The 13,290-nt window shown below is 47.8% G+C and overlaps 1 protein-coding gene across 1 annotated transcript; it reads right to left on the reverse strand.

The window, feature by feature from the left end:
• Positions 1-170: 170 nt before the first annotated feature.
• On the reverse strand, positions 171-10,356 carry LOC132023861 (glutathione S-transferase theta-1). Its single transcript, XM_059409984.1, has 5 exons — positions 10,138-10,356; positions 8,581-8,668; positions 6,010-6,160; positions 834-1,010; positions 171-642 (listed from the first exon to the last, which is right to left on the reverse strand). The coding sequence occupies exons 1-5, from the start codon at positions 10,247-10,249 to the stop codon at positions 448-450; spliced, it is 723 nt and encodes a 240-aa protein (XP_059265967.1). The 5' UTR covers positions 10,250-10,356; the 3' UTR covers positions 171-447.
• Between the last annotated feature and the right edge of the window lie 2,934 nt (positions 10,357-13,290).

Below are 13,290 nucleotides of genomic sequence, written 5' to 3' on the forward strand. Positions count from 1 at the left end.
TCCGACAAATCACTTTCTCTGAGAATTAGAAGAGTAAAGGGCATTTGTTAATTTCACTCTTGGCAACCATCATGGGGAAGCTGACCCACAGGGCCTCAGAAAAGGGCTTGTCTTTCTGATAGAGACCAAGACCAGGGCCAAGTCAGGTAAAAGAAATCACACATCTGAGCTAGAAGAGTAGGCTCAGGCTTAGCCCAGGTTTATTTCCCAAACTGAAAATGAAATGCAGTGATTAAAGGAGATGAGATCTGGCTATTCCATTCTCACTGTGGCTTTTAGGCAGCTGTGCAAGATAGTGTGGGTGTAGGGGTCTAACCATGGGAGCATAGGTGCAGTGGCACTCGGGCAAATCACTATAGCCCTCTGAGCCTGCTTCCCATGGGACATTGGAAATGAAGGTGCTTTGTGAACTGCCAAGGGCAAACTGCAGGGACGGGGCTTCCTGACTCAACCAATCATGGCCAGTACCGCAGGCATCAGCTTCTGCTTTACAGTGGGGTCTGCAGGTGGGGACTCCTTGGCCTTCATGATGACCTCATGGGCCTCCTGGAAGAGATCCTCTCCCACTGCTGCCTCTACACGCTGGCGCCATGCAGCCAGCTTGGGTCGACCTTCGAAGACTTGGCAGCCAGCACCCACAGGCTGCAGGGAGAAAGGAAACAGGATGCGGGTGGAAGGTAAGGTCTTCTGCCTGGTTTGGGGGTCCCAGAGCCCCAGAAGAGGTTTCCACACATAAGCATGGACCATAACCAGGTGGGGGCAGTGTGAGCAAGACTTCAGCGACTACCCAGGGCCCTCCCCGCCTAGCAAGCCACCCTATCCATAGCACTCACATGCATCAGCTCTGTGATGGCTACCAGATCAGCCAATGAGATGTGGGGCCCGATGAGAAAGGCCTTGTTCTGGAGGAACTTGTCCTCAAGCAACTGCACGGTCACATCCAACTCGGCTAGCGTGGCTGCCAGCATCTCAGGAGACACTGGCTCACCCAGGAAAACAGGGAACATCACCTGGGAGGCAGGGAGGCATGGTAGACAGTTAGGGGCCAGCCCAGCCTCAGGGGCAGGAAGGCAAGTGTGCCTCCCCCACCCCAGTTTGAGCTGCTTTCTGGTTCTGTCTTTGAAGGCTGGGTGGGGCCTGCAGGGAAATTCCCAAAGGACCACTGTTTCCAGAAATATCCCAGAAATATTCCTGCTTCTGTGATCTCTGATGGCTGAGCCTCAGGGGGCATCTGACAGGACTCAAACCCCTTTGAGAATGACTCAGGGGGTACTTGAACAATGAGTTTCATACTTTGGAAGTAGGCGGCTAGCCTAGGGACAGTCTATGTTATAACCTCTTTCCCCTGAATGTAAAGTCAGTACCGCTTACTGGATAAATAATTAGGATGGGCTTACAAGGTTTCCACTCTGCCACTTAAAAAGCAAGTGGCCTAAAATAAAATACCTAAACCCTCTGAGCCTCAATTATCTCATCTATATTATAGGAATAATAGTACATGACTCTCTTCTAAATGGAAAAGTGGGACAGTCAGTGAGAGGGACAGTCAGTTGCCTGAGATGGCACAGCCAAGAAAGACTAAGCCAAGAGTATAATGGACATTTTCTGACAGCGACCTACCAGGAACTAAGGAAGAAGGCTAGGAAAGGGTAGTGTCCAGGATCTGGGAGGAAGGTGTTTTAGGGGGAAGCATCAACAGCATCATGGCTGGCAGAGCTATAGGGAGATACAGTGGATGAGGAGCAAGGGAAGAATGCTTCATGCTTCGTTTCGTTAAGTTGCTTGGGGGAGCCTGGAACTCAGGTCAACATGACTAGGATTGTACATGAGCCCTGGCTTCAGGCTTCAGTTTCCTTCCCCATACAAGGTAGACAGAATCAGCAGTCTCTCACTGGTACGCTGGAGGCCAGCCCTGAGCTAATGGCATTCCTTTGACTACAGAGTTTTTTAAGAATATGGATCAGGGGTGCCTGGTGTCTCAGTCAGTTAAATGTCCAACTCTTCTTTTTTTTTTTTCTTTTTTCTTTTTTTTTTTGTTTTTTGTTTTTTGTTTTTTGTTTTTAATTTGACAGAGATCACAAGAGTCAGAGAGGCAGGCACAGAGAGAGGGGGAAACAGGCTCCCTGCTGAGCAGAGAGCCTGATGTGGGGCTTGATCCCAGGACCTTGAGATCATGACCTGAACTGAAAGCAGAGGTTTGAGCCCACTGAGTCACCCAGGTGCCCCTAAATGTCCAACTCTTGATCTCATCATAGGATGAGCTTGGGTCATCATCATAGGATCATGGGACTGAGCCCCACATCAGGCTGCACATTAGGCATGGAGACTGCTTAGGATTCTTTCTCTCTCTGTGTCCCTCCCCTCCCCCACTCTCTCTCTAAAAGAAATAAAAACAAAAATTAAAATTAAAATATGGATCAGTTGCTGAGATTTAAAAATGGGGGCATTTCATATATAAGAGTCCAGATTTCCAGCTTTTTTTTTTTTTTTTAAGATTTTACTTATTTAAGACAGACAAAGAGCAAGCACAAGTGGGTAGAGGGGCATCGGGGAAGCAGACTCCCTGCTGAGCAGGGAGCCCAACACAGGGCTTTATCCTAATCCCAGTATCCTGGGATCATGACCTGAGCCAAAGGCAGAGGTTTAACCAACAGCGTATCAGGTGCCCCTCTAGCTTCTTTTCCATATAAAGGGTGCTGGCCACAGGGTATGCCTGCTCAGTATCTAAGGCTGATGCTCGGGAGAAGCCACTGCATCAGGAGGGCACAATGAACTCTCAATTTGCACAACCCCAGCTAGCCCTCCTCCCTCATTTTTTATTGATTCACCCCTGCCAGAGATTATCTACCATTTCCCTTCTGTTTCAATTTGGTTGATCCAAAATTCGCAGGGTTTGGAAGAGCGGTTTTGTTCCTCTTTAAATGTAACAGATCATACTAGGATAATAAGTACATTGCAATTTATTTATATAATGAATTACTGTAGAGTAGTTAAAATGGATAAATTAGATCCACCCACAGCAATATAGAAAAATGCACAATGCAGAGCGATATGAGAGCATTTATATAAAATTTTAAACATGCAAAGCAAAACTTTATTTTGCTTATGATGACAACTAAGTGTAATAATGTATAAAATCATAAACTGGAAGGACTCCCACTGGACCCCAGAGCAGAACGGCCTTTCAGGAAGGAGTGAGGGCAAGGGAGAGGTCTTTTGAACGTTTGTCCTCTATTTCTGTTTTATATAAGAAATGACAGGAAACAGAGAAATAAAGCTCATAACCCACAATTAGCAATACACTTTATTGGTTTTTTAAAAAGATTTTATTTATTTATTTGATTGAGAGAGAGAGCGTGAGGCAGGGGAAGGAGAGGGAGAAGCAGACTGCCCACTGAGCAGGGAGCATGATGTAGGGCTCAATCCCAGGTCCCTGGGATCATGACCTGAGCCAAAGACAGGTGCTTAACTGACTGAGCCACCCAGGCGCCCCTATCCATATACTTTAAAAAATGAGGAATCTTGCTTCTGATTAGGACATCAATGTCAAAAACCATAGCTCCCATCATTAACAAGGGTGGAAAGAAAATAATCTTATCTTTCCTTAAAGCCATCAAAGGTTATAGAACTTTTAAAAATAGAAAATAAAAGACAAAAAAATGAAAAAGAAAAAAAGCCTAAACCTATGCTATCTGATATGGTAGCTGCTAGTGAGCTCTTAAAATATGGCTAGTCCTAGCTGAGTTGTGAGGTATACGCATAACACACATGGGATTCTGAAGACTTAGTACAAGAAAAGAATGCAAAATAGTGCATTAATGATTTTTCTACCGATTACATGTTAACTATAATTTATTTATTTTTAATTGTGGTAAGAAATGCTTAATAAAATTTCCCAACTTAACCATTTTTAAGTGTACAGTTTCATGGCACTAAGCACATTCACACTCTTGTACAACCATCATTGCTGAGATAGTCTAGGGAAAGCAAGAGGGACTTACTTAATTCCTGTGAAAGTCCCTGGTCTAAGACAAGGGTTAAAAGTTTCCAGGGTGCCTGGGTGGCTCAGTGGGTTAAGCCTTTGCCTTCGGCTCAGGTCATGATCTCAGGGTCCTGGGATCAAGCCCCGATCTCAGGGTCCTCATCAGGGAGCCTGCTTCCCCTTCTCTCTGCCTGCCTCTCTTCCTATTGTGAACTAACTCTCTCTGTCAAATAAATAAATAAAATCTTTTAGAAAATGGCCATAAGTTTAGAGACAAACACCTTCTTCTGGGAAAGAGAATGAATGAGAGGTAAGAGCCATGAGGCAGTAATTGTTGTCTGGGCAAAATTAGAAGTAACAATTTAAAGCCTGCTTGCACAAGTATTTCTATTTTCCAGGAGCCCTAAAAGAATGTTGACCATAGGGGCGCCTGGGTGGCTCAGTAGGTTAGAGCCTCTGCCTTCGGCTCGGGTCGTGATCTCAGAGTCCTGGGATCGAGCCCCACGTCGGGCTCTCTGCTCTGCGGGGAGCCTGCTTCCTCCTCTCTCTCTGCCTACCTCTCTGCCTACCTGTGATCTCTGTCTGTCAAATAAATAAATAAAATCTTTAAAAAAAAAAAAGAATGTTGACCATAAAGAAAAGTATCTTGTGATTGTCTTGTGTCCACTAAAAAGTGATGCCCACTAGATAGTGACCATGGGACTGAAGGATGCTTCCCCACTTCCAGCCCCTCACCCTTTGGAAAAGGGCCTTTCTAAGCCTCCTACGGTAGGGAGGGTGTAGCGACATTCCTCTTTCCCTTTTATACAAGCTATCTCTAATAAACTCCACCTGTTTTCTTTCTCTGAAGTTCCATGCTCATTTCTGTGACTCAGGAACCTAGACTCAGGGGTCGGGTAAAGGCACCATCCATCTCCAGATGGTTCATCTGGTTCATCATTCATCATCCCAAACTGAAACTCTGTCCCCATTAAACAACTTCCCATTCCCTCCTCCCCTGACCCCTCACAGCCATCCTTCTACTTTTTTGTCTTTATGAACAGAATCGGAATTTCATGTAACTGGAACCATACAGGGGCACTTGTCTGGCTCAGACGGAAGAGCATGTGACTTTTTTTTTCTTTAAGATTTTATTTATTTGACACATAGAGGGGGAGAGAGAGAGAGCAAGAGAGCACAAGCAGGGGGAGTGGCAGTCAGAGAGAAGGGGAGAAGCAGGCTCCCTGCTGAGCAAGGGGCTTAATCCCAGGACCCCAGGGATCATGACTGAGCCACCCATATGCCTCTCTACCTTTTGTTGAACATAATGCCTAGCATACTATAAGACATGCAAAAAAAAGAAGACACTGTGACCCATAATCAGGAGGATAAAAATGGCCAAGAGAAATAGACCCACAGGGGACAAAGTTATGAAAATTAGCTGCAAAGACTTTAAAGTAACTATTATAAATATTTCCAAGAATTTAGAAGAAAAGATGGACTAAATGGGTAAACAGATGGTGCATTTCAGCACAGAAAAGGAGATTTAAAAAAGAAGCAAATGGAATTTCTAGAACTGAAAAATACATGTTGTTACAGAACCTGGATTGGGTCCTGACGGAAGAACCATCCGGCGATCTTTTGGAAACTTTGGAGGATCAGAGTTTATTTAACACCTACTGGCTCAGAGGAGAGTGATCTCCAAAGGTCTGAGCCCTGAGCACAGACAAAAGGGGTAATTTATAACCTTCTATTTCTGCATACTTGGTACTTTTGGGGCATGCACGGAAGCAGGGCAGAGAGAAGACCCAAGAAGAGCCCTGGGCCAGTGGCTGGGACTCCTTTGCTGACTCAGCTGATCACCTTAGAACACAGATTTTCCCTTACCAAAGTCTCAAATGAAGACTGTCTTAGATGGGTTTAATAGCAACGTGGGCACAACAGAAGAAGGAATTATCGAGTCAAAGTTAGGTCAACAGACACTATCCAAACAGAAAAGAATGAGATGGTGCTTTCGCCCCTTTGGGGCGATGCTCTCAGGGCCTCACCTTGTGCCACAGGGCCCGGAGGCAGCTTCTCCGCAGGGTCGTGTGCTGCCATGCCAGATACTCATCCACAAGGGCGCGGGCCTGTACATCTTGGGGGTACCAGTGTTCAGGGACTTTATACTTCCGGGTCAGGTAGAGCAGGATGGCCACACTGAAGGGGAGGGAGGACATGATGGGTGGAGGAGGGGCTTAATCAAATTCCCTTCTTTAATATTCCTGACAATGTGCCAAGGTCTTTGCCTCATTCTCCAGAGAAGGAAGTCAGGCTTAGAACACTGACGGGACTTGCCCTGGCACAGAGCCCTTGGTGGCAAGTCTAAGAGTCTTTTTTTTTTTTTTTAAGTTTTTTTTTTTTTTAAAGAGATTATATTTATTTATTTATTTGTCAGAGAGAGTGAGAGAGAGAGAGAGCACAGGCAGGCAGAGTGGCAGCAGAGGCAGAGGGAGAAGCAGGCGCCCCGCTGAGCAAGGAGCCCGATATGGGACTCGATCCCAGGATGCTGGGATCATGACCTGAGCCGAAGGTAGCTGCTTAACCAACTGAGCCACCCGGGTGTCCCAGGACTAAGAGTCTTTCTGAGACTAACACCCAAGCTCATCCTAGCACTGGGCAAAAGCCCATAGCAGAGTATCCTGCCAAGAGAATCCTGTTCAGAGTCAGTCTCTGATCAGAGGGCCAGAAGGCTTCCTGGAGGAGATGCCATCAAAGCTAATGCTTAAAGCTCAGTTCTTTCCAGTCTGCATCCATTCTCATCCTCTGGCACCCAGACCAGCCTCAGATGGCCTGACTGCTCAAAAAGGCTTTCCTGTCATTCCTTTGTCCTCCCTAAAGCACCCTGTAGGAAACACTGGGGCTGCTGCAGCATCATGGAACAGGAGAACAGACCAGACGCCTGGAGCTCTCCTCCTGCCCTAGGCCATGAGGGCTACCATGGTGTTGGGACAGGCATGGATCTGGAAGGGCCCTGAGATGCATGAATTTGGAGCCATAAGAAAGCTTTCAGGAGGGGCGCCTGGGTGGCTCAGTGGGTTAAAGCCTCTGCTTTCAGCTCAGGTCATGATCCCAGGGTCCTGGGATCGAGTCCCACATCGGACTCTCTGCTCAGCGGGGAACCTGCTTCCCCCTCTCTCTCTCTCTGCCTGCCTCTCTGCCTCCTTGTGATCTCTCTGTCTGTGTGAAATAAATATATACAGTCTTAAAAAAAAAAAAAAGAAATAAAGCTTTCAGGAACTTGGGTTACTCCAAGGGTTGTGCCAGTAAGGGCAGAAAACCTCCCTTTCCTATTAGGAATCCTGTATCCACATCTTGGCTTAACAACTCACTTGTCTGTACAAGATATCCTGGAGCTCTTTTTCCTCCCAGCTAATTGTTCAAACCACCTCTGGGGACAGCTGCAGGTCCCTGGGAGTCACAGACCTCTTGACGGTGAGAAAAGACACAGAGAAATGCAGAAACCGCACGATGCCCCTGGCAGGCACCATGGGTGCTCAACACTGGGTGACACAAGGACCCAGGACAACAGAGAGCAGCAGAAAGAAGAAAATGACACTGACATAATGTCAGGAATTCTCGGGGGGGAATGCATCCATTTCACCATTCCAGAGATGAGTTCAAAAGCTTCAAGTTCTCCTTGGGTTTTTTGTTTTTTTTTTTTTAAGATTTTATTTATTTATTTGACAGAGAGAGATCACAAGTAAGCAGAGAGGCAGGCAGAGAGAGGAGGAAGCAGGCTCCTGGCTGAGCAGAAAGCCCGATGCGGGGCTCGATCCCAGGACCCTGGGATCATACCTGAGCCGAAGGCAGAGGCATTAACCCACTGAGCCACCCAGGCGCCCCTCAAGTTCTCCTTGTTATGGGAGGGGTGACATAGGTGATAAAAAGGAGCAGAGTGGGGGCTGGGGTGGGTGGGTGTGAACTTCCTTAAAGAGGTTTCCACTTCTTGGGATCTGTTGGGATGTAAAACACCCACATGACTCACAGTCCTTCCTTGGGGGAGACCCACCCAAGGAGGCTGCAGCCCAGACTTGGAGTCACTGGGTAGACCAGAGGCCCATGGGCCATCTCAAGCCAGAGCACCGTCCCTTCCCTGTCCTACGCCCCTGCCCTGGGGTACTCTCACCAACAAACACAGGATGGGTACAGAAGTAAAATATGCTTACTTGTCCAAGCATTCCTGTGAACTGGACCAGCAGGTAGGCCTGGGTCTGGGTTCCAAACCTGACTCTCTATGGGATGTTAGGCTAAGGACCCTTCACCTCTGAGGAGTTTAGATTTTTTTGTCTCTAAAATAGAGCGTTAAAGGGCACCTGGGCAGCTCAGTCAGTTAAGCAGCCGACTCTTGGTTTCGCTCAGATCATGATCTCAGTGTCCTGGGATCTAGCCCTGTGTGGGGCTCTGAGCTCTGTGGGGAGTCTGCCCGTGGACTCTCTCTTTCCCTCTCCCTCTGCCCTTCACTCTGCTCACTCAAGTTCTCTCTCTTTAACATAAATAAGTCAATAAAATAAGTAAATAAAATAAATGGACCAGATGGTTCCAGTGAGTTCTGGTGGCAGCCCCCGTGTCCCAGTTACCTCTCGGCCAAGGTGAAGTCTCCATCCTTCAAAGCAGGCACCTTCTTCAGGGGGTTCACCCGGGCAAAGGCATCGCTGAGATGCTGGCCTGCAGAGAGCCCATCACGGTGGGTGAGGAAGGAAACACTGAGCCCTGCAAGGCCTGTGCCCACTCCCTATTAAACCCAGGCTGCAATTCCATGGTTCTTTCCATGGTTCCAATTGCAGCCCCCAGGTGCTCTCCTGCATGGCAAAGGCTAGTGAGGGCCACTTGGGTAGGGGCAGGACCAAATGTTGCAAAATGGACCTCGAGAGCCCCAGTCATGCCAAGTCCCACTGGGCACAAGCGCCACCCACAGCCCAAGGGGCAAGATGTGATGCTTCAGCTGGGCCTTCACATGCACCCCACCCACCACCTCTACACCATCCCTAGCCTCATAAGTTCACATTCAGGGTGCCCCAGGCTGCCAGAGTGAGGTGGCTAGTTACCCGAATAGAGCTCTGATTCCTTATAGTGCCCCTTTCCTTGTGGACTCTAAGGTAAGGTCACCAAACACAGAGAAGTGGCTTTCTCCCAGTATCTATTTACTTGCAAACAACTTCTTCCAGCTCCTCTGTGTCCCCTTGTTCACCCTGCCCTAGGCCACTGGGCTAGAGCTGGCCCTGCCTTTAGGATCTGCTGGAGCTGGAACAGTCACACTTTTGTCCCACCCACAACCCCTAAAAGATGCAGCCTCATGTCTCCTGGGCCTCTGGTCTCTGCTTCAGTTTGTGTGAGTGGCTCCTACTCCTGCAGATGCTGTCAGAGAGAAGCTTCTAAAGAGCATGTAAGCTTATCATCCACCATCCTGCTCAATAGTCTTCAGTGGCTCCCCATTACCCCAGGATCAGGCGGAAGCTCCTCGAAGCCATACATGATTGCCTTAACACTCTAGCCTCAACATACCCACTGTCCTCCCTTCTCCCTCCCTTCACACTGTGACTTTACTAGACACACCTGCCCTGCTCTCCTAGTGAAACCCACCGCTCTGCACCCTTGATTTAACAGCCTGGCTGGGATGTTCCTTTGTCCCCATGCCCTGTCCCCTGTACACAGCAGAGATAACCCCTGGGGAGGACAAGTGGGAAATCTCCCCAGCCGACTGGAAGAAGATGAAGAATTCAGGCAGAGGGACAGGCCAGTTCAAAGGCATGAAGGCAGGCAAGGGCGTGACAAACCGTGGTGGTAAAGTGATGGGGGTGGGGGTGGGGGGGTGGAGGCTCAGCCAAGCAGAGTTACCCCATCTGCCCACCAAGCAATACCTCCATTCTGCTTCCCTCAGCTGTATCCTTGGAGCCTTGGGAGCCTACCAGAAACACAAACCCTCCAGCTCAGGAGTGCAGGGCTCAACATGTTCCAGCAGCCTCCAGGCAGTCTCCCTTCAAGCCCCCAGCATGGTGGGGGGAGCCCAAGGCACAAGAAGGCAGAGAACAAGGGAAAGCAGAAGGCAACGCCCAAGAAGTAGGGACAGAAGGGAGCCCCCAATGCAGATGGGGCCGATGCATAGCGCCCCATCCCAAACCCAAGCCTGGGCCCACCTTTGAGCAGGTCCACCGGGCGCAGCTCGAAGGGAATGCGGTTCTTCTTGGCAAAGATGTAGACGGCGCGGCAGGGCTGGGACAACAAGTCCAGGTAAAGCTCCAGCCCCATGGCGGCCAGACCAACACACCCGAGCGCAGCTAGGAACACACTCTGTCCTGGGGCCACGCCCCACCAGCCTCCACTCCCGGTTGGGTAGCTCCGGGCATCCACTCCGGGCTCCGGGCTCCGGGCACCGGGACTTTGGTCCAATCGCTGGAGCCACCAAGGGCGTGTCTGAGGGGTTGGGACCAAGAGCGCGGAGCCGAACAGGCGGGCCGGTGACGCGTAGGTCTCCCATCCAAGGGTCCCGCGGAGGTCCCCAGTCCTTCGTGACAACCTTATTTTATGCTGTCTTCAAGGTTCATCCACGTTGTCGCTGTCAAAATTTCCTATCATCTCCATTTTAGAGATGTCGAGATTGAGGCAATAAGTGATCATGGACCCAGGAAGTTTGGCTCCAGAGTCCATGTTCCCAAGAATACTCCAGAGATCGTGATACCTGAACAGACCTTGAGGGCAGTATGCTGAGTGAGCTAGGTCCAACAGGAAAAGACAAATACGGTGTAATCACATTTATTTATGAAATCTAAAAAAAAAAAAAAGCCAAACTCATAAGTAGAATGGTAGTTACCAAAGACTGGGTGGTGGGGAGACTGGAAAAATGGGTAAGAGTACAAACTTGCAACAAGAGATAAAGAAGTTGTGGATATCTATCACAATAATGATTATTGGTCAACAACGTAAGTTGTCAACAATATAGACAACAACTGTAGTACAATTTCAAAGTTGCTAAGAGGCTAATCTTAATTATTCTCCCTACAAAAAAAGAAATGGTAATTAGGTGACATAATAGACAGTTAGCTCATGTTACAACATATAAATGTATCAAATCAACAGTGTCCACAGTGTCAATTATATCTCAACAATAAATAGGTAGGTAGATAGATAAAGTAATGGGGAGGCTAGAGAGCTACAGGGCCTTTACAAGTCATCATGCCCGGATTCACCTGCTAAGCCCTAATTTCAGGCCTGTTCCTTACAGCCCGGGTATCCCCCAAAGCATGCCACCTCGCTGGTGAAATGGCATCAGTGTCATTTCCTAACATAAGTCCAACTGAAAATGCATCCACAAGAACGTAATATTTTCTACACAGTAAGAAAGCTCTTTGCAAAGAAAGCAAATGTTGGTAATAATGATTCTCAACTGAAAAAAAAAATTTAATGAAGGACAAGAGCTTCAGATGTTGAAGTTTGAAAAAGGGGCTAGACCCTCAGAGGAGGTCAGTTACTTGATCCCCACTTCCCGCTGACCCCCAGGAGGAGGGCATTCCCCCAGGAGGAGCTGGGCCAGGTCCTGTCTAGGGCTCAGCCTCAATCTTGAAGGCTCAAAACCTAATTTGGTCCATATTCCAGGATTAATATTTTTCTTAGGATCTGAGTCACATACTCAACTCACAAGAGAATGAGGGACTTATTATTTTATGGAAAAAGAGATCAAGGCCCTTTAGACAGAATGCTCCCAACCAATGCTCAGAGCAGTCTCGGAAGTGCAATCTCCCAGCAAACCTGGGGAGGCAGAGTGTGGATGAAACAGGCCACACCACCTGCAAGGCAGCTTCCACCTGAGAGCTTTAGAGAGTTAGAAAGACCATCTGTATTCATTAATTATTTCTACATAACAAATTACCATGAACTTAATGGCTTAAAACAACACATATTTATTATCTTACAATTTCTGTGGATCAGAGGTATGGGCCTGGATTCACTGGGTCCTCAGGAAGGCTGCAATCCAAGTGCCAGCCAGGACTGGGTTCTCATCTAAGGCTCAAATGGGGAAGGATCCACTTCCAAGTTCACTCGGGTTTTTGGCCAAATTCATTTCCTTGCCATGATAGGACTGAGGGTCCTGGCTTCTTGTGGGCCATTCTCAACTCCTTGCCCCAGGGACCTCCTAACATGGTTGCTCAGTTCTTCAAAGTCAGCAAGGGAGAGAGTCTGTAGAACCAGTCTGCTAGCAAGATAGAGTCTTGTATAATGAAACATAATCTCAGAAGTGACATTCCATCACCTTTGTCACTTTCTGTGACTCAGAAGCAAGTCATGGGCCCTGGACACACTTGAGGGGAAGGAATTATAAAAAGATGTGAATATCATCTATGGTCATTGGGAGAGGTCGGTTCTTTTTTTTTTTTTTTTTTTGAAAGATTTTATGTATTTATTTGATACAGCGAGAGAGCTCAAGCAGGGGGTAACAGTAGAAGGAAAGGGAGAAACAAGCTCCCCACTGAGCAGGGAGCCCAGTACAGGACTTAAACCCAGGACCCTGAGATCATGACTTGAGCCGAAGGCAGATACTTCACCAACTGAGCCACCCAGGCACCCCGGGGGATCAGTTTAGAGTCTGTCTGCCACACCTTCCAAGGCTTCATAGGTGTGCAACCTGTGCAACTGCCCAGTCCCCCAACCCACATATAAATGGGTACCACAGTTGCTTTAATGCTCTTGCCATCTTCAATTTCTTAATAATCTTAGATCAAGGTGCCTCTCACTTTCATTTGTAGCCAGTCCTGGTCAAGGGGTCCAAAGAGCTCAGAAAGCCAGATAGGGCATTGCTCCAGGCAGTGACAGGTGCGCCTGGTGACAGGAGGGCCAGTTGCTCTCCTGAGGCATCCTACCTTCTTGACATTTAAACCACTACCATCTTTGGAAAGGAACATAGGTGCATTTAAATATCTTCAGGGAAAAAAAAATGCTTTCACATTGAAGATTTTACATGATTTAGGTACTTGTTACTCACATTGTGGCCCTTAGAGCAGCAGTAGCAGCCTTGACCATGAGCTTGTTAGAAATTGTTGACCTTCAAAATAGAAGCTCTTTTACTAGCAAAAATTGGTTTATTCTTGAATAACAGAGAACTGCAACTCAGGACGTGCAAGCTAGGGCAAAAACTACAGGCAAATCCCACAAATGATAGGGAGGAACAGTATTTTACTAAGCAGGAAGATGTTGAGAGGGGTTGTTTTGAACGAGAGTCCAATAGAGAAAAACAAGAATTCAGGGTGGTCGGGGTCTCATTGGCTGTGTTACTGGGGTAATGGATTTCTTCCCTT

The sequence above is a fragment of the Mustela nigripes genome, chromosome 8 (genome assembly GCF_022355385.1).
Source record: "Mustela nigripes isolate SB6536 chromosome 8, MUSNIG.SB6536, whole genome shotgun sequence".
NCBI lineage: Eukaryota > Metazoa > Chordata > Mammalia > Carnivora > Mustelidae > Mustela > Mustela nigripes.